The sequence below is a fragment of the Ascaphus truei genome, chromosome 4 (genome assembly GCF_040206685.1).
Source record: "Ascaphus truei isolate aAscTru1 chromosome 4, aAscTru1.hap1, whole genome shotgun sequence".
Taxonomy (NCBI): Eukaryota; Metazoa; Chordata; class Amphibia; order Anura; family Ascaphidae; genus Ascaphus; species Ascaphus truei.
Genome location: NC_134486.1, coordinates 416,482,925 through 416,508,404, shown reverse-complemented (window position 1 = coordinate 416,508,404; position 25,480 = coordinate 416,482,925). Strand labels below are relative to the sequence as shown.

The following is a 25,480-nucleotide window of genomic DNA, read 5'->3' as shown; positions in this document are numbered from 1 at the left end:
GGCCCTACCTGGATGCCACGCTTGCAGCGTTTGGAATGGGGGACACGGTATCTTGGGCAATCAAAGCGCTGTACACTAATCCGACAGCGCGGGTAATCCATCAGGGGTTCCTGTCAGGCCCCTGTCAGGCGCACTGACAATTAAAAGTGGTACAAGACAGGGCTGCCCACTCTCGCCCTTGTTGTTCGCCCTATGCATGGAACCACTTGCAGCTCACATCCGGAGTAATAAAGATATCACAGGAATTCAAATTCGCTCTCAGGAGTACAAGACCGCATTATATGCGGATGATGTTATATTGACACTGTCTAGGCCCCTGGTCTCTCTACCGAACCTCTTTGACCTCCTGGAAAAGTTTAATACGATCTCAGGGTTTAAAATAAACCAAGCAAAATCGGAAGCTCTAAACCTAAATCTTCCAAAAGACACAGAAAAACTAATAGAGATTAACTTCAACTTGAATTGGCAACCAAAAACGATTAAATACCTAGGAGTTAATCTCACAAAGGAGGTTAAGTTGGTATATAAGGCAAACTACCCTAAACTCTTGCAATCTCTGAGAAAGGAGCTGAAGGAGTGGGCGACGTATGGTATCTCCTGGATTGGAAGAATTTATAGCGTAAAGATGAACCTTCTCCCCAGACTACTATATCTTTTTCAGACACTCCCCATACCTTTAGAGAGGGCAGACTTCAAGGACATGCAGGCCCAGATCTTTAAATTTATTTGGAAAAACAAAAAAGCTAGGATACCAGCAAAAACATTAGTGAGTCCCAAAACTGCAGGCGGACTAGTGGTACCTTGCTTGTTCTCATACTATAGAGCGGCACAATTGACCCAAATTATTTACTGGCACACAGACCCGAAACTACGTAGGTGGGTGGAGCTTGAGAGAGATATCTGTGCCCCACTAGAAATTCAGAATCTGATTTGGTACCCAAAACTTAGATTAAAGCAGATCTCGAGACCGCTGTCCTCAATGATCAACTCATTTGCAGTCTGGGAAGCCACCAAATTTAAATGCGCACTGACCACAAGGAACTCACTGATGACCCCACTATTTGGAAACCCTGATTTTGCTCCGGGGATGGACGAGGGACACTTTTTACTCTGGAAACAGAGTGGGTACGGGAGGTTGAAGGATCTGGAGGGCAGAATCACTATTCAGACATTCACGCAGATTGTCAGATAAAGGCATTCCGAACACAGAATTCTTTAGATACCTCCAGATCCGGGCATTTTATACCAAACACACCAACCGTCCTAAAGTGACTAATTTTGAAACGCTCTGTGCACGTGGGCACGCACCAAGGGGACTTATCTCTAGATTGTATAAGGAAGTGATCGATCCTGGAGAGGGCAGCAGACAGAGACTTGACTACATGACACAATGGGAGAGGGATCTGGGAGAAATATTAGAGGACGAGGACTGGTTAGAAATCTTTGAAGCGGTAGCAAGAACCTCAATCTGCACGACATTGAAGGAGAACTCATATAAAGTTCTAATGAGGTGGTACCTCACCCCGGTTAGGCTATCTAAATTTGTACCAGGTTACTCCCCCTTGTGCCGTAGACAATGTGGAGAGCCTGGGGACTTGTTGCACATGCTGTTTTCTTGCCCTCAGTTGCGCCCGATCTGGGAACAAATACAGGATTGGCTAAAGAGGATTTGGGGCCTCGAAATTCCTCTGGATCCCTGGTTATTTCTATTAAATAAACCACTGGAGGGCCTGTCGAGAGCAGAAAATAAACTAGTCGCCCATTTTGCGACAGCAATGAGGTGTGAGACAGCGGCATTGTGGAAACAAAACACGACTCCATTGATAGATAAGATTCGAAACAGAATTTGGTTCGTCTGCCAGATGGAGAAATTGACAAGTTTGGTCAATGACACTGGCTCAAATTTTCAAAAAGTCTGGTTTCCGTGGCTGGCGCAAACCGACATCACGGGGGTGAGCAATGCCACCATTTGGCTGTGATAGCGCAAGGTGAGTTCTCCTTCAACGAATGGCAGTAATCGCAACACAGGGACGGGCATGACTGATAGGGACAAATGCGGCCTCAGATCAAGTGGTTAGCAAGGGCGCACGAGGAGTCCGAGAGGTCTGGAAAAGCAGTGGCTCATGGCAGATCCAGTAGACGTGGCAGAGGGGGTCCCCCCTTCCCCATCCCGCCCCCTCTCTTCCCTAATGTGTCCCCCCCCCTGAGTCTTTGTGTAGTGTTTATTTGTGAATTGAAGTGGCAGTACATACAGCAAATAAGTTGACCCATGCTATACTATGTTTTATAACTGATGTATGTATGAAAACTGAATAAAACATAAAGTTGAAAAAAAAAAAAAAAAGTACTGAAATGTTGATCCTGTTAAAATAAACGGGATGGATGGTGGGATCGTTTTCTTTTATGGATACGGGGCTGTTTTGCACGTGGTGAACAGCACTGTCTTTTGAAAGCTATTTAATTTTAAAATCACGTGACTTTTGGAAACAGACCTTTTGTTCAATCCCCACCTCACTCCCATACTGGCAGGGCCCAGGCCTTCTGCCAACAGAGAGAGGGTGGGGGTCCAGCCTAGAGGTGTCTGAACCAGCACCTCGGGTTCCTTTCCTGCAAAGCAGCCACAATAAGTTCTGGTGCCTGAGACGCCGAGCTTGCAGTTGTGAAACGCTGACACTGGGATTCAAAGGACTTCTGTGGCTCAAAGGCGTATACCAGGGCCCCAAGCGAATATGTTGTCAGCCATGCTGTGCTCTCCTCCATGCAAGCGCCTTACCACTTAAACTTCAGCCTGTTCTTGTCTCCCTCTCTCCCAGGTACCTGACCCGATGGTCCGTGTCCTCCATGAAGCCCATTCTTAAGAAGGGGTTGAAGTGGAGCAAGGTGCGAATGCCAGTGGGAGACCCCATCCTGAAGAACAACGTGCGCTATGGGAAGAAACCCCTCTATATCAAACACTGAGGTGGGACCGGCCGAGCACTCGGGTCTTCCCAGCAGAGGGGTCAGGAGGACACCCAGGATTTCGGCAGAGACCACATATCCCTATCATGGCACGAACATATTTTAGACGGTGTGTGCATTTCTGTCCTCCATGTAATTTCAAGGAAGCATAAGGAAGGTCCTGACCAATGTTTTACATTGCAGTTTGTTATTAGCCTACTCAAAGCCAGTGGGGCAGAGAAGTGGTGCAAACTCGAACATAATAAAGACATGGTTACACACACCCATCCAACAAATCCATTTCCTTTCTCACTGTGTTGTGTGCTTTTTGTTAGAGCTGCTAATTGGGCAGCAAGTTTGACAGATCTCTCCTTGTATTGAATATTAAATCATATGTTCCTGATATCCACGATGCCAAAAGGACTGGATTTTACCGCTACCATTTGCATTTCTATTTGCTTATGTTCAGCGACACAAAACTACAGCAATCCCTTGTTTTGAATTTCACAGAACAGAGACCAGCGCATAAACAAAGAGAACTGCAAACAGATTCTAGGTGAACCAACTTCTTAAAGGGAAGGGTAGAAGGGGTGCTTTCAGGAACAGATGTGTTCAAAATAGCTGTCTAAGGCATTGCTTTTCTCGGAGCACATGTGGAATGCGACCTGTCTATAGGGTCTGTGTAATAGGGCAAAGAAGAGTGTGCCGTGTCATACTGCAATTTGTTTCATCTTGTGGTTGTGCCAAATGTAAAGTACTTGCTACTGGAGCATAATTTGTTGCCTCCGAGCAAGGGGAGTGTTCTGGCATTAAAAAGTGTTTTTACATACATTTTAATTTTGGCACATTCCCGTGTAACATGCTTCGGGTACTGTAAGTTCTCCTGTTGACATGTTACAAATCACAATATGCTTATGTGTGGGGCGAGTTTGTACCTCGATTAATTTCAAATGCATCTATTATTGTTCAGCAGATGAGCTAGCCGAAGAATAAGTATCTCCATTATTTTCAACATTTTTCGTTTTCTGCTCGCCAACGAAGTGGGTTTTTGACATAGGTGGTTACTCCGGACACTGCACGTATCAGACTGATGTGTTATTATTCCTCACCCGTGTGCAAACCCTTTCATGTCCATTGCCACTAAAAGAGGAGGCACACTGCACAAAAAAGCAAATGCATAGACACAGGCTAATCAGTGAAACCTGATTTGTATATAGAACATTTGCTGTGATGTCTGATCCTTTTCAATATTCACTGCATTGATGTCCACTCAGCATTATTTCCTTGCATGTTACATGTGTTAAATGAAATTATTTGACATATTTCCCAGGATCTTCCTCATATCTACGAGAGCCCTCTTTTTGGGGAGAACTGGGAATTCACAATCGTATACCTTTATATTGCAGCATGGGTTTGCTGACCGCCAGTAAATGAATGGCAGATACTAACATTGTCTTAGTAATATGGTCTTTGTAAAAATGATGCTACTCTGGGCGCGTGTGCGCACATGCACCAAGTCAGCTGAGTAATTGCTACACAAACACAATTAAAATGTGTACTCACTGCAATGGCTACTCCCTTGGGATCAACCTTGACTCTGACCTCGCAGTCAGCCCCTCACAAAGTCCTGCCATCTCCTCCGAAATATCGCCAACGTACACCCTTTTCGGCACTCTCGATGCAGCTAAAATCTGAATCCACTCGCTCATCATGTTCCACCTAGATTATTGCAACCTGCTCGTAATTTGCATTCACCTTGTCCGACTCTCCGAACGCTAATCCGACCAAAATGCTGCTGCTAGATTAATCTACCGCCCTCCCAGCTCCACTACGCGTATCCCTACACTTACTTCCCAGGGCCTCTAGAAATGCAAAGCCTTAGTAATGATTTACAAATGAATTTCCTACCACATAAAATCAGCCAGCTCTCCCCAGCTTTCAGATGTTTACAAACTCCAAGAAAACGCACCTTTTCAAGTAAGCCTACTCAACATACCCAACATCCAACCCCATTGGGACCAGCTGTGTGACAGGACCACCCATCCTATGTAACACCCCCCCCCCCCCCCCCAAAAAAAAAAAAAACCTTCAGCTGTCAGACTGGACCATATTCTAACCTGAGCCACTGTTTCATCATTGTCCCTCATTCCCTCTCATGGGCAGAGTCCTCATTACCTCTTTGTACCTGTTTGTGCATGTTTGTCCTCACCTGTATGTAACTTCATGTTTTTGTAATATACATACCTCTGTTCCCCATTGTACTATGTGCAGAATGTCACTGAGGAAGAAGTTCAGAAATTAGCAAAGGAGGTAAAAGTACAAAGAAAATGTTTGTGGGAATATGCTATAAACCACCAAATATCTGTGAGATTGAGGAAGCTACAATACTTTTGCAAATGGAGAAGGCATCAAAACTGGGTCATGTTTGCATAATGGGGGATTTTAATTATCCAGACATAGACGGGGCAATGAGATTAGCATTGCAAAAAAAGGAAACAGGATTTTGTGGGTGCTTAAAGACAATAAAATTACCCAAATGATTGAGGAACCAACCAGGAGAGGGGCAGTACTGGATTTGGTAATATCAAACAATGTAGAAGTGATAATACATATTGAACTCAGGGAACATTTGGGTAACAGTGATCATAACATGGTCTGATTTGAAATACATTATAAACAAAAAACAGATTTCTTGGGTTCAACAAAGACCTTAAACTTTAGAAACGCAGATGTTAATACATTGAGGTCTAATCTACAAGTAATACATTGGGATGATGTTTTTGCAGGGAAAAATGTGGAAGATAAATGGGCAGTCTTTAAAACATTGTTAGAAAAGCACGCTTATTACCCAAGTGTATACACGAAGTATAAAAGAAATGTCTAAACAAATGTGGCTAAATAAACAGGTAGGGGAGGAAATGGACAAGAAGAGGCAGGCTTTACAGTCGATTCTTTAAGTCAGAAGGGACGGCGACATCGTATCAGAATTAAAAGGAATGTAACAAATGTTGCAAAAGGGCAATCAAATGAGCAAAAATGGATAATGAAAAAAGGATTATAATAGAAGGTAAGATTAACTCTAAAAAGTTATTTTAGTACTTTAAAAAGAAAATATAGGACCCTTTCAGTGTGAGATTGGCATACAGATTATTGGAGATAATGAAAAAGCAGAGGTATTAAACAAATGCTTTGCCTCTGTGTTTACCAGGGAAGAATCAAGTTCAATAGTAGTGCCGCAGGAGGAAGCCACAACCTCCATATTAATGAACAATTGGTTAATTGAGGAAGGAGTTCGTAGGCAGCTTGGTAAAATTAAAGTAAATAAGGCACCTGGCCCCGATGGCATACATCCAAGAGTTCTCAAGGAGTTAAGTTCAGTAATAGCCGAACCATTACATTTAATATTCAAGGACTTAATTTCCACAGGCTCAGTACCACAAGATTGGTGTAAAGCAGATGTGGTGCCTATATTTAAAAAGGGAGCTAGATCACAACCAGGGAATTACAGACCTGTAAGCCTGACTTCAATAGTGGGGAAGCTACTTGAAGGTTTAATACGAGATAATATTCAGGAATACCTAATGGAAAACAAAATTATTAGTAATAGCATGGATTTATGAAGGATAGATCATGCCAAACTAACCTTATTAGTGTCTTTGAGGAGGTAAGTAGGAATTTAGACCAGGTTAAAGCAGTTGATGTGGTCTACTTAGATTCTGCAAAGGCTTTTGATACGGTTCCATGCAAGAAGTTAGTGTAAAAAATAAAGCGAATTGGACTCGGTTAAAATATTTGCACCTGGATTTAAAACTGGTGGAAGGACAGACAACATAGAGTTGAAATAAATTGAACTTTTTCAGGTTGGGCTAAAGTCGTGAGTGGAAAATCTCAGGGATCGTACAGGGACCCCTGATTTTTAACTTATTTATTAATGACCTTGAGGTTGGCATAGTGAGCAAAGTCTCCATCTTTGCTGGTGACACTAAATTGTGTAAGGTAGTAGAATCAGAGCAGGATGCAATTTCTCTTCAGAAGGACTTGGAGAGACTGGAAACGTGGGCAGGTAAATGGCAGATGAGGTTTAATACAGATAAATGTGAGGTTATGCATTTAGGAAACAAGAACATCCAGGCAATTTACAAATTTAATGGGGTTAAATTAGGGGAATCCTTGATGGAGAAGGATTTAGGAGTGCTTGTAGAAAGCAGGTTAAGCAATAGTGCCCAAAGTCATGCAGTAGCTGCAAAGGCAAACAAGATCTTATCTTGCATTAAACAGGCAATGGATGGAAGGGAAGTAAACATAATAATGCCCCTTTACAAAGCATTAGTAAGACCTCACCTTGAATATGGAGTACAATTTTGGGGAGCACGCCTTAAAAATACCTTATTAATCTGGTGGCTCATCTCTGCACTTTCTCTAGTTCCATAAAAAGGGATGGATAATCTGAGTTATGAGGAGAGACTAGCTAAATTAGATTTGTTTACATTAGAAAAGAGGCGTCTAAGAGGGGATATGATAACTATATAACTATATACAAATATATTCAGGGACAATACAAGGAGCTTTCAAAAGAACTATGCATCCCACGGGCAGTACAAAGGAAAGGGTTCTTTACAGTAAGGGCAGTTACAATGTGGAATTCATTACCCATGGAGACTATGATGGCAGATACAACAGATATGTTAAAAAAAAAAGGTTGGACATCTCATTTGTTATATCCCTGTATACCTTTCTAAAAATAAGTAAACATGGGGAGGGCGCTGACCTAGGGATTAATCCAATTCTTGGAGTCAGGAAAGAATGTATTTTTCCCCTTATGAGACATCATTGGATGATATAACACTGGGGTTGTATGTTTTCCTTCCTCTGTATCAATATACTGTAAGTGCGGATATAGGATAAAGTATCTGTCATTTACATTTAGCATATGTTGAACTCGATGAACGTCTTTTTTTACCCTCACCTCCTATGTAACTGTACCGTGGCGGTAAGACTTTAGATTTCTTCCTTCACATCGTCTCTTCCTGATATTTCCCTTCTGGATCAGGTCACAGATTAGGTCTCTGCGTAAGGAAGCTGGGATGTCAAAATACAACTGAACGCCAGCTCTTAAAAACTGATTTTATTTCTTTTTATTGATGAACCTTTTACATTAGTAATTCACATCGATGTGTGAATGCCAGAAAAACATACAGGGGGCTGCTACCTACCAAGGGTCTCCATGTAGTTTGTGTCATGTAAGAAACACAAATCCTGATTAAGATACAAAACACTTAGTGCAGCGTCAGCCATTACCGCACACCCAGGGAATATGGGAAGAAACAAATATGGCCCCAGATACCAGAATTTTTGCAGCTCTAACCCAGGGCTCTCAACTGCAGTCCTCAAGCCCAGCCCCCAACCAGGTCAGGTTTTCATGATATCCCTGCTTCAGCACAGGTGGCTCAATCAGAGACTCATTCTTCTCTGACTGAGCCTCTGATTGATCCACCTGTGCTGAAGCAGGGATATCCTGATAATCTGACCTGGGGTGGGGAGGGGGGACTGGAGTTAAGCGCCCCTGATCTAACCCATGTTTCCTGTAATTTATTAATCTACATAACTCCACAAATCAGAAACGTGGGCGAGTAGGCAGCAAGACGAGCCTAATGCACGGATACAAAATAAACTTTAACATCAACACTGCTCGATATATAAGCCCCCGTCATCTTTCAGCGGCGAGGGAAGGCGCCTCACAGCAAGTGGCGGTGTTTAGATCATGAATGGAAGATCCATGTTGCGCTCCCCGGTCCCGATGTAGATGTAACCGTGTTGTGGGGTGAGCGGTCGGTGGTAGAAAGTCATTCCTAACCAGAGCAGGCTGCGCAGGACAAGAACACTGTTTCCCTGCTCAAACTGCAGGCTCCACGAACCTGTGAAGGAGAGAGGAAGAGAGGGAGAGAGAGTCAGGAGAAGTGAGGACACTTTTCTTGTCCATATCTTTGATACTGTAAGTAGGAATAGTAATAGCTGTAACGGGTTTCCCCCCCCCCCGATCGCAGATTATACGGTGGGAGCGGAGAAACATACGGTGTTACCATAGGTGTGTGTGGTGCGTTACCTGTTGGCTCACAGGAGGGCTGAGCTTCCCCCACGGGGAACCTGGGGCAATTACAATACTATGGACAACCACTTACAATAGGTGCAGCGCCTCCACCTGCGATGGCTCCCACCAGAGGGGGAGTGGTTCCTCGCAGGACAATCAATAACCACGTACAACGGAATTGATAATGACTAATACCTTTACTACCATGCATAGAAGGAATACAACATCAACACATAACAACAGGTGTCCCTCGCTAAGGGCAACCTGACTACGGCGTCTCGCTGGACGCTAACCTATGCGTCACGGCGGACGCTAACCTTCCAAAGTGTGATCCCACCCTGTGTCCAGTAACCCCAACCCAATGTCTCGCACTCCCAAGTCATATACCAATGTGTGTGTGTGACTGCGCAGCCACTATGTCTGGTGATAGGCCTTGTTGGTGCACGTGAGTTTGTAGGTTACCTGCCCGGGCTCCAGCCACGGGTGCTGCTATACCACTGGGGTTGGATCCGCCGGGATATCCTCGTACGCGTGGGGTGAATTCCGGCGTGGATAATATCACCGCAGCTCCGCACCGTCTGTACCTTGGCGAGGATCTGTCTGCTGCCAGCAGGCCGCAGTCACTGCTTGCTCGGCCTCCGTGAAGATAGTCCAGCTCTCTTTAAGGTTAGGGCTTGAGCCCAAGCCTCGTGGCGGGAAACACAGCGTCCCCTGGATCCCTAACTAGCGAATAGCTAATGGGGCAGGGTCCCTAACCTAGGGCCTGCCCCTACAACACTCAACTAGTGTGACTCAGGGCTATCTTGGGCCTAGGGGAATTACTGGCCTAGTGCAGAGAGTCACTGACTTCTGCACCCTACCTCCTTCCCCTAGCTGCTCCAGTCACCAACTGCCAATGTGCTCTCTGCCCGCGAAATGTATCAATCTCCTCTCCTGGGAGATTCTTCAGCCCTATTGGCTCCCTGGCGTCACGGGGGTGCTACTGGGGCTCATGGGACTTGTAGTCCTCTTCAAGAGCCTTCCCTGGTAGGCTAGGGCTTCGCGGGCTTTGTTGTCCCCCTCTCGCGCATGCGCGATCTCCCTGGCCTGTTCCTACACTCGCAGGACTCCCTTGCGCATGCGCGATTTGCTGGGTAATGGCGGCGCCCTCTTCGCCGGCCGCCAGGACCTTAGAGACGCGACCGCGGCCTTAGCGACGGTCCGATCGCGTCCCCGGCAACCGGCCCGCTCGCGGAGAAGAGGCGCTGCTCCCTCCTCGGCCCCCACCCTCCGGAATGGCCGTCGGGTCTGCCGCTGGCCTCCGGCAGTACCCGACATCGGTGTTGGCCACGGAGGCTCCCTGGGAGGTCGCAGGGGGCAAAGGGTGACCTGGCTACATAGCTCTAATTTAAGTGGGATGTAATCAGTGGCCTTCAGTGGTACTACAGATGTAGCAGACTTTATTGCACCCGTTGATGCATGCATTAAAGAAGCTTACACTCCCCAAAAGCAGGGGGTCTTAGGAGCTGAACCCCATTGATTTCAGCTCTGGGGACCCTCTGCTTCCCGAGATACTTCCGTTGGGGGCGCCGGTAGCAGCTCCAGGTTACGCGGGCCAATATGAAGCTGCAAGGGATGACATCGCGGGTTCGTATTGGCCCGCGTGACACGGGAGCTTTAACCCTTTGCGGTCCTATGTCGGAATACATCCGACAAAATATTTTAGTACTTGCGGTCCAATGTCGGAATTCCCCAGCATTCCCTTTGTACTTCTCCCAGCAGTCGCACTGACCCAACCACCCCCCTTCCCGGCACGATCCCCATCAGCAGCCACGCACTCCAGCAGCCTCACTGCCCCCCCTCCCCCCACCCCGGCACCGATCCCCATCAGCAGTTTGAGTGTGTGCAGTGTGCTGTGAGTGTGTGAGTGTGTGCAGTGAGTGTGTGCAGTGTGCGTGTGAGTGTGTGCAGTGTGCAGTGTGCGTGTGAGTGTGAGTGTGTGCAGTGTGCTGTGAGTGTGTGAGTGTGTGCAGTGAGTGTGTGCAGTGTGCAGTGTGCAGTGTGCAGTGTGCGTGTGTGCAGTGTGCGTGTGAGTGTGTGCAGTGTGCGTGTGAGTGTGTGCAGTGTGCGTGTGAGTGTGTGCAGTGTGCAGTGTGCGTGTGAGTGTGAGTGTGTGCAGTGTGCTGTGAGTGTGTGAGTGTGTGCAGTGAGTGTGTGCAGTGTGCAGTGTGCAGTGTGCAGTGTGCGTGTGTGCAGTGTGCGTGTGAGTGTGTGCAGTGTGCGTGTGAGTGTGTGCAGTGTGCTGTGAGTGTGTGAGTGTGTGCAGTGTGCTGTGAGTGTGCGCAGTGCGCTGTGAGTGTGCGCAGTGCGCTGTGAGTGTGCGCAGTGCGCTGTGAGTGTGCGCAGTGCGCTGTGAGTGTGCGCAGTGCGCTGTGAGTGTGCGCAGTGCGCTGTGAGTGTGCGCAGTGCGCAGTCAGTGTGCGCAGTGCGCAGTCAGTGTGCGCAGTGCGCAGTCAGTGTGCGCAGTCAGTGTGCGCAGTCAGTGTGCGCAGTCAGTGTGCGCAGTCAGTGTGCGCAGTCAGTGTGCGCAGTCAGTGTGCGCAGTCAGTGTGCGCTGTCAGTGTGCGCAGTCAGTGTGCGCAGTCAGTGTGCGCAATAACGGGGTTGAGCTGCATGTGGTTTTTATTTCGAAAATGAAATTAGACCTACTGACGCAGTTAGTGAAAATTAATTGGACCGCAAAGGGTTAAAGCTGCCACCTCGATAGCCCATCCAGAGCTGCTACCGGCGCCCCTTACGGAGGTAAGTATCTCGAAGCAGCGGGTCCCGGAACGGAAATGAACACAGTTCAGCGCCAAAGACCCCCATGCTTCAATTCCATGCAAAAAACGTGAAGAGGAACGCGTGCGTTAAGGAGAGCCCGCACGCGTTCCCATGGTTTTCAATGGGAATGAGATAACGTGTGGGTTATATATATATATAGCGTTAATGCAGTGCATCTGTCTGCCACATCTGTATATCACATTGCAGCTAGGGGGGGCTGTCCCTTGTAGTTTGACTACAATGCCATTGTCATAATCAATCATTAACTGCTCCTCACATCAATAACTATTGTTAATGTCTTTCAGAATGAGAGGTCTATTTATACAAGTCTCACAGCTGCAAAATGGGAGCCCAGCGCCTGCAACAGATTCCTTCCGTCCCAGTGCTATGGAAAGAATGCTTTCAATAGGATTCATTTTTCATAACTCTGGAGCAGTACCGTGACCCAGTTTCGCATCTGGAAGACTGATGGTTGGGGCTCACACACACAAGCCTTTTTGGAAACAAAATCATATCCCCCCAAAAATATATCCCTGTGTAAAGGGATGTTGTTATCTTTTGACTGTAAGCTTTTATAACATGATGTGCTCTCTTTAAATGGAGCCGTCTCCCAGCTCTTGTACAAATCTCACTCTCTTGTAGATAATACTACCCCAATGTTACTCACAATACAGGTTTGATGACACAATTCTGAGTAAGGCAATTTAAAGAAGTGAATCCCCTTGCAGGACAGGCCCACTGTGGGCTGAAATGTTGCATCTCTGAACTGTACTATAAATGAAAAAAAGAGGGAGAATCCAGACACCCCAATGGTCTTTGGTGAACAAACAAAGGTGTTTATACAAGATGGATCAAAAGATGTATTATCCCTATTTTACTACAAACAAGTTCCATTCTGCATGCACCCGTGGAAGGGACTGCTATACCATGAGAGATCCTGCATGCACCCGTGGCATGGACTGCATACCGTGAGAGATCCTGCATGCACCCGTGGCGGGGACTGCTATACCATGAGAGATCCTGCATGCACCCGTGGCATGGACTGCATACCGTGAGAGATCCTGCATGCACCCGTGGCAGGGACTGCTATACCATGAGAGACCCTGCATGCACCCGTGGCAGGGACTGCTGTACCGTGAGAGATCCTGCATGCACCCGTGGCAGGGACTGCTGTACCGTGAGAGATCCTGCATGCACCCGTGGCAGGGACTACTGTACCGTGAGAGATCCTGTATGCACCCGTGGCAGGGACTGCTGTACCGTGAGAGACCCTGCATGCACCCGTGGCAGGGACTGCTGTACCGTGAGAGATCCTGCATGCACCCGTGGCAGGGACTGCTGTACCGTGAGAGATCCTGCATGCACCCGTGGCAGGGACTGCTGTACCATGAGATCCTGCATGCACCCGTGGCAGGGACTGCTATACCGTGACAGATCCTGCATGCACCCGTGGCGGGGACTGCTGTACCGTGATAGATCCTGCATGCACCCGTGGCAGGGACTGCTATACCGTGATAGATCCTGCATGCACCCGTGGCGGGGACTGCTATACCGTGATAGATCCTGCATGCACCCGTGGCAGGGACTGCTATACCGTGGCAGATCCTGCATGCACCCGTGGCAGGGACTGCTGTACCGTGAGAGATCCTGTATGCACCCGTGGCAGGGACTGCTACACCGTGAGAGATCCTGCATGCACCCGTGGCAGGGACTGCTATACCGTGAGAGATCCTGCATGCACCCGTGGCAGGGACTGCTATACCGTGGCAAATCCTGCATTCACCTGTGGCAGGGACTGCTGTACCGTGAGAGATCCTGCATGCACCCGTGGCAGGGACTGCTATACCGTGAGAGATCCTGCATTCACCCGTGGCAGGGACTGCTATACCGTGAGAGATCCTGTATCCACCCGTGGCAGGGACTGCTATACCGTGATAGATCCTGCATGCACCCGTGGCAGGGACTGCTATACCGTGACAGATCCTGCATGCACCCGTGGCAGGGACTACTATACCGTGAGAGATCCTGCATGCACCGGTGGCAGGGACTGCTATACCGTGACAGACCCTGCATGCACCCGTGGCAGGGACTGCTGTACCGTGAGAGATCCTGCATGCACCCGTGGCAGGGACTGCTATACCGTGAGAGATCCTGCATGCACCCGTGGCAGGGACTGCTATACCGTGAGAGATCCTGCATGCACCCGTGGCAGGGACTGCTATACCGTGGCAGATCCTGCATGCACCCGTGGCAGGGACTGCTATACCGTGGCAGATCCTGCATTCACCCGTGGCAGGGACTGCTGTACAGTGAGAGATCCTGAATGCACCCATGGCGGGGACTGTTATACCGTGAGAGATCCTGTATGCACCCGTGGCGGGGACTGCTATACCGTGAGAGATCCTGCATGCACCGTGGCAGGGACTGCTGTACCGTGAGAGATCCTGCATGCACCCGTGGCGGGGACTGCTATACCGTGAGAGATCCTGTATGCACCCGTGGCGGGGACTGCTGTACCGTGAGAGATCCTGCATGCACCCGTGGCAGGGACTGCTATACCGTGAGAGATCCTGCATGCACCCGTGGCAGGGACTGCTATACCGTGGCAGATCCTGCATTCACCCGTGGCAGGGACTGCTGTACCGTGAGAGATCCTGCATGCACCCGTGGAGGGACTACTATACAGTGAGAGATCCTGCATGCACCCGTGGCAGGGACTGCTATACCGTGGCAGATCCTGCATTCACCCGTGGCAGGGACTGCTGTACCGTGGCAGATCCTGCATTCACCCGTGGCAGGGACTGCTATACCGTGACAGATCCTGCATGCACCCGTGGCAGGGACTGCTATACCGTGAGAGATCCTGCATTCACCCGTGGCAGGGACTGCTATACCGTGAGAGATCCTGTATGCACCCGTGGCAGGGACTGCTGTACCGTGAGAGATCCTGCATGCACCAGTGGCAGGGACTACTATACCGTGAGAGATCCTGTATGCACCCATGGCAGGGACTGCTATACCGTGAGAGATCCTGCATGCACCCGTGGCAGGGACTGCTATACCGTGAGAGATCCTGTATGCACCCGTGGCAGGGACTGCTGTACCGTGAGAGATCCTGCATGCACCCGTGGCAGGGACTGCTGTACCGTGAGAGATCCTGCATGCACCCGTGGCAGGGACTGCTATACCGTGAGAGATCCTGCATGCACCCGTGGCAGGGACTGCTATACCGTGGCAGATCCTGCATTCACCCGTGGCGTGGGACTGCTGTACCGTGAGAGATCCTGCATGCACCCGTGGCAGGGACTGCTGTACCGTGAGAGATCCTGCATGCACCCGTGGCAGGGACTGCTATACCGTGAGAGATCCTGCATGCACCCGTGGCAGGGACTGCTATACCGTGGCAGATCCTGCATTCACCCGTGGCAGGGACTGCTGTACCGTGGCAGATCCCGCATTCACCCGTGGCAGGGACTGCTATACCGTGAGAGATCCTGTATGCACCCGTGGCAGGGACTGCTGTACCGTGAGAGATCCTGCATGCACCCGTGGCAGGGACTACTATACCTTGAGAGATCCTGTATGCACCCGTGGCAGGGACTGCTATACCGTGAGAGATCCTGCATGCACCCGTGGCAGGGACTGCTATACCGTGAGAGATCCTGTATGCACCCGTGGCAGGGACTGCTGTACCGTGAGAGATCCTGCATGCACCCGTGGCAGGGACTGCTGTACCGTGAGAGATCCTGCATGCACCCGTGGCAGGGACTGCTATACCGTGAGAGATCCTGCATGCACCCGTGGCAGGGACTGCTATACCGTGGCAGATCCTGCATTCACCCGTGGCGTGGGACTGCTGTACCGTGAGAGATCCTGCATGCACCCGTGGCAGGGACTGCTGTACCGTGAGAGATCCTGCATGCACCCGTGGCAGGGACTGCTATACCGTGAGAGATCCTGCATGCACCCGTGGCAGGGACTGCTATACCGTGAGAGATCCTGCATGCACCCGTGGCAGGGACTGCTATACCGTGGCAGATCCTGCATTCACCCGTGGCGGGGACTGCTATACCGTGAGAGATCCTGTATGCACCCGTGGCAGGGACTGCAATACCGTGAGAGATCCTGCATGCACCCGTGGCAGGGACTGCTATACCGTGGCAGATCCTGCATTCACCCGTGGCAGGGACTGCTGTACAGTGAGATCCTGCATGCACCGTGGCAGGGACTGCTATACCGTGAGAGATCCTGTATGCACCCGTGGCAGGGACTGCTGTACCGTGAGAGATCCTGCATGCACCCGTGGCAGGGACTGCTATACCATGAGAGATCCTGTATGCACCCGTGGCGGGGACTGCTGTACCGTGAGAGATCCTGCATGCACCCGTGGCAGGGACTGCTATACCGTGGCAGATCCTGCATTCACCCGTGGCAGGGACTGCTGTACCGTGAGAGATCCTGCATGCACCCGTGGCAGGGACTACTATACCGTGAGAGATCCTGCATGCACCCATGGCGGGGACTGCTGTACCGTGAGAGATCCTGCATGCACCCGTGGCAGGGACTGCTATACCGTGGCAGATCCTGCATTCACCCGTGGCAGGGACTGCTATACCGTGAGAGATCCTGTATGCACCCGTGGCAGGGACTGCTATACTGTGAGAGATCCTGCATTCACCCGTGGCAGGGACTGCTATACCGTGGCAGATCCTGCATTCACCCGTGGTAGGGACTGCTGTACCGTGAGAGATCCTGCATTCACCCGTGGCAGGGACTGCTGTACCGTGAGAGATCCTGCATGCACCCATGGCAGGGACTACTATACCGTAAGAGATCCTGCATGCACCCGTGGCAGGGACTGCTATACCGTGGCAGATCCTGCATTCACCCGTGGCAGGGACTGCTGTACCGTGGCAGATCCTGCATTCACCCGTGGCAGGGACTGCTATACCGTGAGAGATCCTGTATGCACCCGTGGCAGGGACTGCTATACTGTGAGAGATCCTGCATTCACCTGTGGCAGGGACTACTATACCGTGAGAGATCCTGTATGCACCCGTGGCAGGGACTGCTGTACCGTGAGAGATCCTGAATGCACCCGTGGCAGGGACTACTATACCGTGAGATATCCTGTATGCACCCGTGGCAGGGACTGCTATACCGTGAGAGATCCTGCATGCACCCGTGGCAGGGACTGCTATACCGTGAGAGATCCTGCATGCACCCGTGGCAGGGACTGCTGTACCGTGAGAGATCCTGCATGCACCCGTGGCAGGGACTGCTGTACCGTGAGAGATCCTGCATGCACCCGTGGCAGGGACTGCTATACCGTGAGAGATCCTGCATGCACCCATGGCAGGGACTGCTATACCGTGGCAGATCCTGCATTCACCCGTGGCGGGGACTGCTATACCGTGAGAGATCCTGTATGCACCCGTGGCAGGGACTGCTGTACCGTGAGAGATCCTGCATGCACCCGTGGCAGGGACTGCTATAGCGTGGCAGATCCTGCATTTACCCGTGGCAGGGACTGCTGTACCATGATAGATCCTGCATGCACCCGTGGCAGGGACTGCTATACCGTGAGAGATCGTGCATGCACCCGTGGCAGGGACTACTATACCGTGAGAGATCCTGCATGCACCGGTGGCAGGGACTGCTATACCGTGACAGACCCTGCATGCACCCGTGGCAGGGACTGCTGTACCGTGAGAGATCCTGCATGCACCCGTGGCAGGGACTGCTATACCGTGAGAGATCCTGCATGCACCCGTGGCAGGGACTGCTATACCGTGGCAGATCCTGCATTCACCCGTGGCAGGGACTGCTATACCGTGGCAGATCCTGCATTCACCCGTGGCAGGGACTGCTGTACCGTGGCAGATCCTGCATTCACCCATGGCAGGGACTGCTATACCGTGAGAGATCCTGCATTCACCCGTGGCAGGGACTGCTATACCGTGAGAGATCCTGTATGCACCCGTGGCAGGGACTGCTGTACCGTGAGAGATCCTGCATGCACCCGTGGCAGGGACTACTATACCGTGAGAGATCCTGTATGCACCCGTGGCAGGGACTGCTATACCGTGAGAGATCCTGCATGCACCCGTGGCAGGGACTGCTATACCGTGAGAGATCCTGCATGCACCCGTGGCAAGGACGGCTGTACCGTGAGAGATCCTGCATGCACCCGTGGCGGGGACTGCTGTACCGTGAGAGATCGTGCATGCACCCGTGGCAGGGACTACTATACCGTGAGAGATCCTGCATGCACCGGTGGCAGGGACTGCTATACCGTGACAGACCCTGCATGCACCCGTGGCAGGGACTGCTATACCGTGAGAGATCCTGTATGCACCCGTGGCAGGGACTGCTATACCGTGAGAGATCCTGCATGCACCCGTGGCAGGGACTGCTATACCGTGAGAGATCGTGCATGCACCCGTGGCAGGGACTGCTATACCGTGGCAGATCCTGCATTCACCCGTGGCAGGGACTGCTGTACCGTGAGAGATCCTGCATGCACCCGTGGCAGGGACTACTATACTGTGAGAGATCCTGCATGCACCCGTGGCAGGGACTGCTATACCGTGGCAGATCCTGCATTCACCCGTGGCAGGGACTGCTGTACCGTGGCAGATCCTGCATTCACCCGTGGCAGGGATTGCTATACCGTGACAGATCCTGCATGCACCCGTGGCAGGGACTGCTATACCGTGAGAGATCCTGCATTCACCCGTGGCAGGGACTGCTGTACCGTGAGAGATCCTGTATGCACCCGTGGCAGGGACTGCTGTACCATGAGATCCTGCATGCACCCGTGGCAGGGACTGCTATACCGTGACAGATCCTGCATGCACCCGTGGCGGGGACTGCTGTACCGTGATAGATCCTGCATGCACCCGTGGCAGGGACTGCTATACCGTGATAGATCCTGCATGCACCCGTGGCGGGACTGCTATACCGTGACAGACCCTGCATGCACCCGTGGCAGGGACTGCTGTACCGTGAGAGATCCTGCATGCACCCGTGGCAGGGACTGCTATACCGTGAGAGATCCTGCATGCACCCGTGGCAGGGACTGCTATACCGTGAGAGATCCTGCATGCACCCGTGGCAGGGACTGCTATACCGTGGCAGATCCTGCATGCACCCGTGGCAGGGACTGCTATACCGTGGCAGATCCTGCATGCACCCGTGGCAGGGACTGCTATACCGTGGCAGATCCTGCATTCACCCGTGGCAGGGACTGCTGTACCGTGAGAGATCCTGCATGCACCCGTGGAGGGACTACTATACAGTGAGAGATCCTGCATGCACCCGTGGCAGGGACTGCTATACCGTGGCAGATCCTGCATTCACCCGTGGCAGGGACTGCTGTACCGTGGCAGATCCTGCATTCACCCGTGGCAGGGACTGCTATACCGTGACAGATCCTGCATGCACCCGTGGCAGGGACTGCTATACCGTGAGAGATCCTGCATTCACCCGTGGCAGGGACTGCTATACCGTGAGAGATCCTGTATGCACCCGTGGCAGGGACTGCTGTACCGTGAGAGATCCTACATGCACCCGTGGCAGGGACTACTATACCGTGAGAGATCCTGTATGCACCCATGGCAGGGACTGCTATACCGTGAGAGATCCTGCATGCACCCGTGGCAGGGACTGCTATACCGTGAGAGATCCTGTATGCACCCGTGGCAGGGACTGCTGTACCGTGAGAGATCCTGCATGCACCCGTGGCAGGGACTGCTGTACCGTGAGAGATCCTGCATGCACCCGTGGCAGGGACTGCTATACCGTGAGAGATCCTGCATGCACCCGTGGCAGGGACTGCTATACCGTGGCAGATCCTGCATTCACCCGTGGCGTGGGACTGCTGTACCGTGAGAGATCCTGCATGCACCCGTGGCAGGGACTGCTGTACCGTGAGAGATCCTGCATGCACCCGTGGCAGGGACTGCTATACCGTGAGAGATCCTGCATGCACCCGTGGCAGGGACTGCTATACCGTGGCAGATCCTGCATTCACCCGTGGCAGGGACTGCTGTACCGTGGCAGATCCTGCATTCACCCGTGGCAGGGACTGCTATACCGTGACAGATCCTGCATGCACCCATGGCAGGGACTGCTATACCGTGAGAGATCCTGCATTCACCCGTGGCAGGGACTGCTATACCGTGAGAGATCCTGTATGCACCCGTGGCAGGGACTGCTGTACCGTGAGAGATCCTGCATGCACCCGTGGCAGGGACTACTATACCGTGAGAGATCCTGTATGCACCCGTGGCAGGGACTGCTATACCGTGAGAGATCCTGCATGCACCCGTGGCAGGGACTGCTATACCGTGAGAGATCCTGTATGCACCCGTGGCAGGGACTGCTGTACCGTGAGAGATCCTGCATGCACCCGTGGCAGGGACTGCTGTACCGTGAGAGATCCTGCATTCACCCGTGGCAGGGACTGCTATACCGTGAGAGATCCTCTATGCACCCGTGGCAGGGACTGCTGTACCGTGAGAGATCCTGCATGCACCCGTGGCAGGGACTACTATACCGTGAGAGATCCTGTATGCACCCGTGGCAGGGACTGCTATACTGTGAGAGATCCTGCATTCACCCGTGGCAGGGACTGCTATACCGTGGCAGATCCTGCATTCACCCGTGGCAGGGACTGCTGTACCGTGAGAGATCCTGCATGCACCCGTGGCAGGGACTACTATACCGTGAGAGATCCTGCATGCACCCGTGGCAGGGACTGCTATACCGTGGCAGATCCTGCATTCACCCGTGGCAGGGACTGCTGTACCGTGGCAGATCCTGCATTCACCCGTGGCAGGGACTGCTATACCGTGAGAGATCCTGTATGCACCCGTGGCAGGGACTGCTATACTGTGAGAGATCCTGCATTCACCTGTGGCAGGGACTACTATACCGTGAGAGATCCTGTATGCACCCGTGGCAGGGACTGCTGTACCGTGAGAGATCCTGCATGCACCCGTGGCAGGGACTGCTGTACCGTGAGAGATCCTGCATGCACCCGTGGCAGGGACTACTATACCGTGAGAGATCCTGCATGCACCCGTGGCAGGGACTGCTATACCGTGGCAGATCCTGCATTCACCCGTGGCAGGGACTGCTGTACCGTGGCAGATCCTGCATTCACCCGTGGCAGGGACTGCTATACCGTGAGAGATCCTGTATGCACCCGTGGCAGGGACTGCTGTACCGTGAGATATCCTGTATGCACCCGTGGCAGGGACTGCTATACCGTGAGAGATCCTGCATGCACCCGTGGCAGGGACTGCTATACCGTGAGAGATCCTGCATGCACCCGTGGCAGGGACTGCTGTACCATGAGAGATCCTGCATGCACCCGTGGCAGGGACTGCTGTACCGTGAGAGATCCTGCATGCACCCGTGGCAGGGACTGCTATACCGTGAGAGATCCTGCATGCACCCATGGCAGGGACTGCTATACCGTGGCAGATCCTGCATTCACCCGTGGCGGGGACTGCTATACCGTGAGAGATCCTGTATGCACCCGTGGCAGGGACTGCTGTACCGTGAGAGATCCTGCATGCACCCGTGGCAGGGACTGCTATAGCGTGGCAGATCCTGCATTTACCCGTGGCAGGGACTGCTGTACCGTGATAGATCCTGCATGCACCCGTGGCAGGGACTGCTATACCGTGAGAGATCGTGCATGCACCCGTGGCAGGGACTACTATACCGTGAGAGATCCTGCATGCACCGGTGGCAGGGACTGCTATACCGTGACAGACCCTGCATGCACCCGTGGCAGGGACTGCTGTACCGTGAGAGATCCTGCATGCACCCGTGGCAGGGACTGCTATACCGTGAGAGATCCTGCATGCACCCGTGGCAGGGACTGCTATACCGTGGCAGATCCTGCATTCACCCGTGGCAGGGACTGCTATACCGTGGCAGATCCTGCATTCACCCGTGGCAGGGACTGCTGTACCGTGGCAGATCCTGCATTCACCCGTGGCAGGGACTGCTATACCGTGAGAGATCCTGCATTCACCCGTGGCAGGGACTGCTATACCGTGAGAGATCCTGTATGCACCCGTGGCAGGGACTGCTGTACCGTGAGAGATCCTGCATGCACCCGTGGCAGGGACTACTATACCGTGAGAGATCCTGTATGCACCCGTGGCAGGGACTGCTATACCGTGAGAGATCCTGCATGCACCCGTGGCAGGGACTGCTATACCGTGAGAGATCCTGCATGCACCCGTGGCAAGGACTGCTGTACCGTGAGAGATCCTGCATGCACCCGTGGCGGGGACTGCTGTACCGTGAGAGATCGTGCATGCACCCGTGGCAGGGACTACTATACCGTGAGAGATCCTGCATGCACCGGTGGCAGGGACTGCTATACCGTGACAGACCCTGCATGCACCCATGGCAGGGACTGCTATACCGTGAGAGATCCTGTATGCACCCGTGGCAGGGACTGCTATACCGTGAGAGATCCTGCATGCACCCGTGGCAGGGACTGCTATACCGTGAGAGATCGTGCATGCACCCGTGGCAGGGACTGCTATACCGTGGCAGATCCTGCATTCACCCGTGTCAGGGACTGCTGTACCGTGAGAGATCCTGCATGCACCCGTGGCAGGGACTACTATACCGTGAGAGATCCTGCATGCACCCGTGGCAGGGACTGCTATACCGTGGCAGATCCTGCATTCACCCGTGGCGTGGGACTGCTGTACCGTGAGAGATCCTGCATGCACCCGTGGCAGGGACTGCTGTACCGTGAGAGATCCTGCATGCACCCGTGGCAGGGACTGCTATACCGTGAGAGATCCTGCATGCACCCGTGGCAGGGACTGCTATACCGTGACAGACCCTGCATGCACCCGTGGCAGGGACTGCTATACCGTGAGAGATCCTGCATGCACCCGTGGCAGGGACTGCTATACCGTGGCAGATCCTGCATTCACCCGTGGCAGGGACTGCTATACCGTGGCAGATCCTGCATTCACCCGTGGCAGGGACTGCTGTACCGTGGCAGATCCTGCATTCACCCGTGGCAGGGACTGCTATACCGTGAGAGATCCTGTATGCACCCGTGGCAGGGACTGCTGTACCGTGAGAGATCCTGCATGCACCCGTGGCAGGGACTGCTATACCGTGAGAGATCCTGCATGCACCCGTGGCAGGGACTGCTATACCGTGAGAGATCCTGCATGCACCCGTGGCAAGGACTGCTGTACCGTGAGAGATCCTGCATGCACCCGTGGCAGGGACTGCTATACCGTGAGAGATCCTGTATGCACCCGTGGCAGGGACTGCTGTACCGTGAGAGATCCTGCATGCACCCGTGGCAGGGACTGCTGTACCGTGAGAGATCCTGCATGCACCCGTGGCAGGGACTGCTATACCGTGAGAGATCCTGCATGCACCCGTGGCAGGGACTGCTATACCGTGGCAGATCCTGCATTCACCCGTGGCGTGGGACTGCTGTACCGTGAGAGATCCTGCATGCACCCGTGGCAGGGACTGCTGTACCGTGAGAGATCCTGCATGCACCCGTGGCAGGGACTGCTATACCGTGAGAGATCCTGCATGCACCCGTGGCAGGGACTGCTATACCGTGGCAGATCCTGCATTCACCCGTGGCGGGGACTGCTATACCGTGAGAGATCCTGTATGCACCCGTGGCAGGGACTGCTATACCGTGAGAGATCCTGCATGCACCCGTGGCAGGGACTGCTATACCGTGGCAGATCCTGCATTCACCCGTGGCAGGGACTGCTGTACAGTGAGATCCTGCATGCACCGTGGCAGGGACTGCTATACCGTGAGAGATCCTGTATGCACCCGTGGCAGGGACTGCTGTACCGTGAGAGATCCTGCATGCACCCGTGGCGGGGACTGCTATACCATGAGAGATCCTGTATGCACCCGTGGCGGGGACTGCTGTACCGTGAGAGATCCTGCATGCACCCGTGGCGGGGACTGCTATACCATGAGAGATCCTGTATGCACCCGTGGCAGGGACTGCTGTACCGTGAGAGATCCTGCATGCACCCGTGGCAGGGACTACTATACCGTGAGAGATCCTGCATGCACCCATGGCGGGGACTGCTGTACCGTGAGAGATCCTGCATGCACCCGTGGCAGGGACTGCTATACCGTGGCAGATCCTGCATTCACCCGTGGCAGGGACTGCTATACCGTGAGAGATCCTGTATGCACCCGTGGCAGGGACTGCTATACTGTGAGAGATCCTGCATTCACCCGTGGCAGGGACTGCTATACCGTGGCAGATCCTGCATTCACCCGTGGCAGGGACTGCTGTACCGTGAGAGATCCTGCATGCACCCGTGGCAGGGACTACTATACCGTGAGAGATCCTGCATGCACCCGTGGCAGGGACTGCTATACCGTGGCAGATCCTGCATTCACCCGTGGCAGGGACTGCTGTACCGTGGCAGACGTGGCAGGGACTGCTATACCGTGAGAGATCCTGTATGCACCCGTGGCAGGGACTGCTATACTGTGAGAGATCCTGCATTCACCTGTGGCAGGGACTACTATACCGTGAGAGATCATGTATGCACCCGTGGCAGGGACTGCTGTACCGTGAGAGATCCTGCATGCACCCGTGGCAGGGACTGCTATACCGTGAGAGATCCTGCATGCACCCGTGGCAGGGACTGCTATACCGTGAGAGATCCTGCATGCACCCGTGGCAGGGACTGCTATAGCGTGGCAGATCCTGCATTCACCCGTGGCAGGGACTGCTGTACAGTGATAGATCCTGCATGCACCGGTGGCAGGGACTGCTATACCGTGAGAGATCCTGTATGCACCCGTGGCAGGGACTGCTGTACCGTGAGAGATCCTGCATGCACCCGTGGCAGGGACTGCTATAGCGTGGCAGATCCTGCATTCACCCGTGGCAGGGACTGCTGTACCGTGATAGATCCTGCATGCACCCGTGGCAGGGACTGCTATACCGTGAGAGATCGTGCATGCACCCGTGGCAGGGACTACTATACCGTGAGAGATCCTGCATGCACCGGTGGCAGGGACTGCTATACCGTGACAGACCCTGCATGCACCCGTGGCAGGGACTGCTGTACCGTGAGAGATCCTGCATGCACCCGTGGCAGGGACTGCTATACCGTGAGAGATCCTGCATGCACCCGTGGCAGGGACTGCTATACCGTGGCAGATCCTGCATTCACCCGTGGCAGGGACTGCTATACCGTGGCAGATCCTGCATTCACCCGTGGCAGGGACTGCTGTACCGTGGCAGATCCTGCATTCACCCGTGGCAGGGACTGCTATACCGTGAGAGATCCTGTATGCACCCGTGGCAGGGACTGCTGTACCGTGAGAGATCCTGCATGCACCCGTGGCAGGGACTGCTATACCGTGAGAGATCCTGCATGCACCCGTGGCAGGGACTGCTATACCGTGAGAGATCCTGCATGCACCCGTGGCAAGGACTGCTGTACCGTGAGAGATCCTGCATGCACCCGTGGCGGGGACTGCTGTACCGTGAGAGATCGTGCATGCACCCGTGGCAGGGACTACTATACCGTGAGAGATCCTGCATGCACCGGTGGCAGGGACTGCTATACCGTGACAGACCCTGCATGCACCCGT

The 25,480-nt window shown here is 52.8% G+C and overlaps 2 protein-coding genes across 3 annotated transcripts in view; one reads left to right on the top strand and one right to left on the bottom strand.

Annotated features, from left to right (window-relative positions):
* MRPS18A (mitochondrial ribosomal protein S18A) overlaps positions 1 to 3,246 on the top strand; it is an 85,498-nt gene extending 82,252 nt beyond the window's left edge. For both annotated transcript variants that reach the window (XM_075598809.1, XM_075598808.1), the window contains one exon: positions 2,814 to 3,246. In XM_075598809.1, coding sequence (XP_075454924.1) covers positions 2,814 to 2,958 — 145 coding nt within the window. In that variant the 3' untranslated portion in view covers positions 2,959 to 3,246. The remainder of the gene's footprint in view (positions 1 to 2,813) is intronic.
* A 4,801-nt stretch (positions 3,247 to 8,047) lies between these two features.
* The window catches only part of RSPH9 (radial spoke head component 9), a 110,737-nt gene continuing 93,304 nt past the window's right edge, over positions 8,048 to 25,480 (bottom strand). The window contains exon 5 of the mRNA XM_075598807.1: positions 8,048 to 8,852. Coding sequence (XP_075454922.1) covers positions 8,692 to 8,852 — 161 coding nt within the window. The 3' untranslated portion in view covers positions 8,048 to 8,691. The remainder of the gene's footprint in view (positions 8,853 to 25,480) is intronic.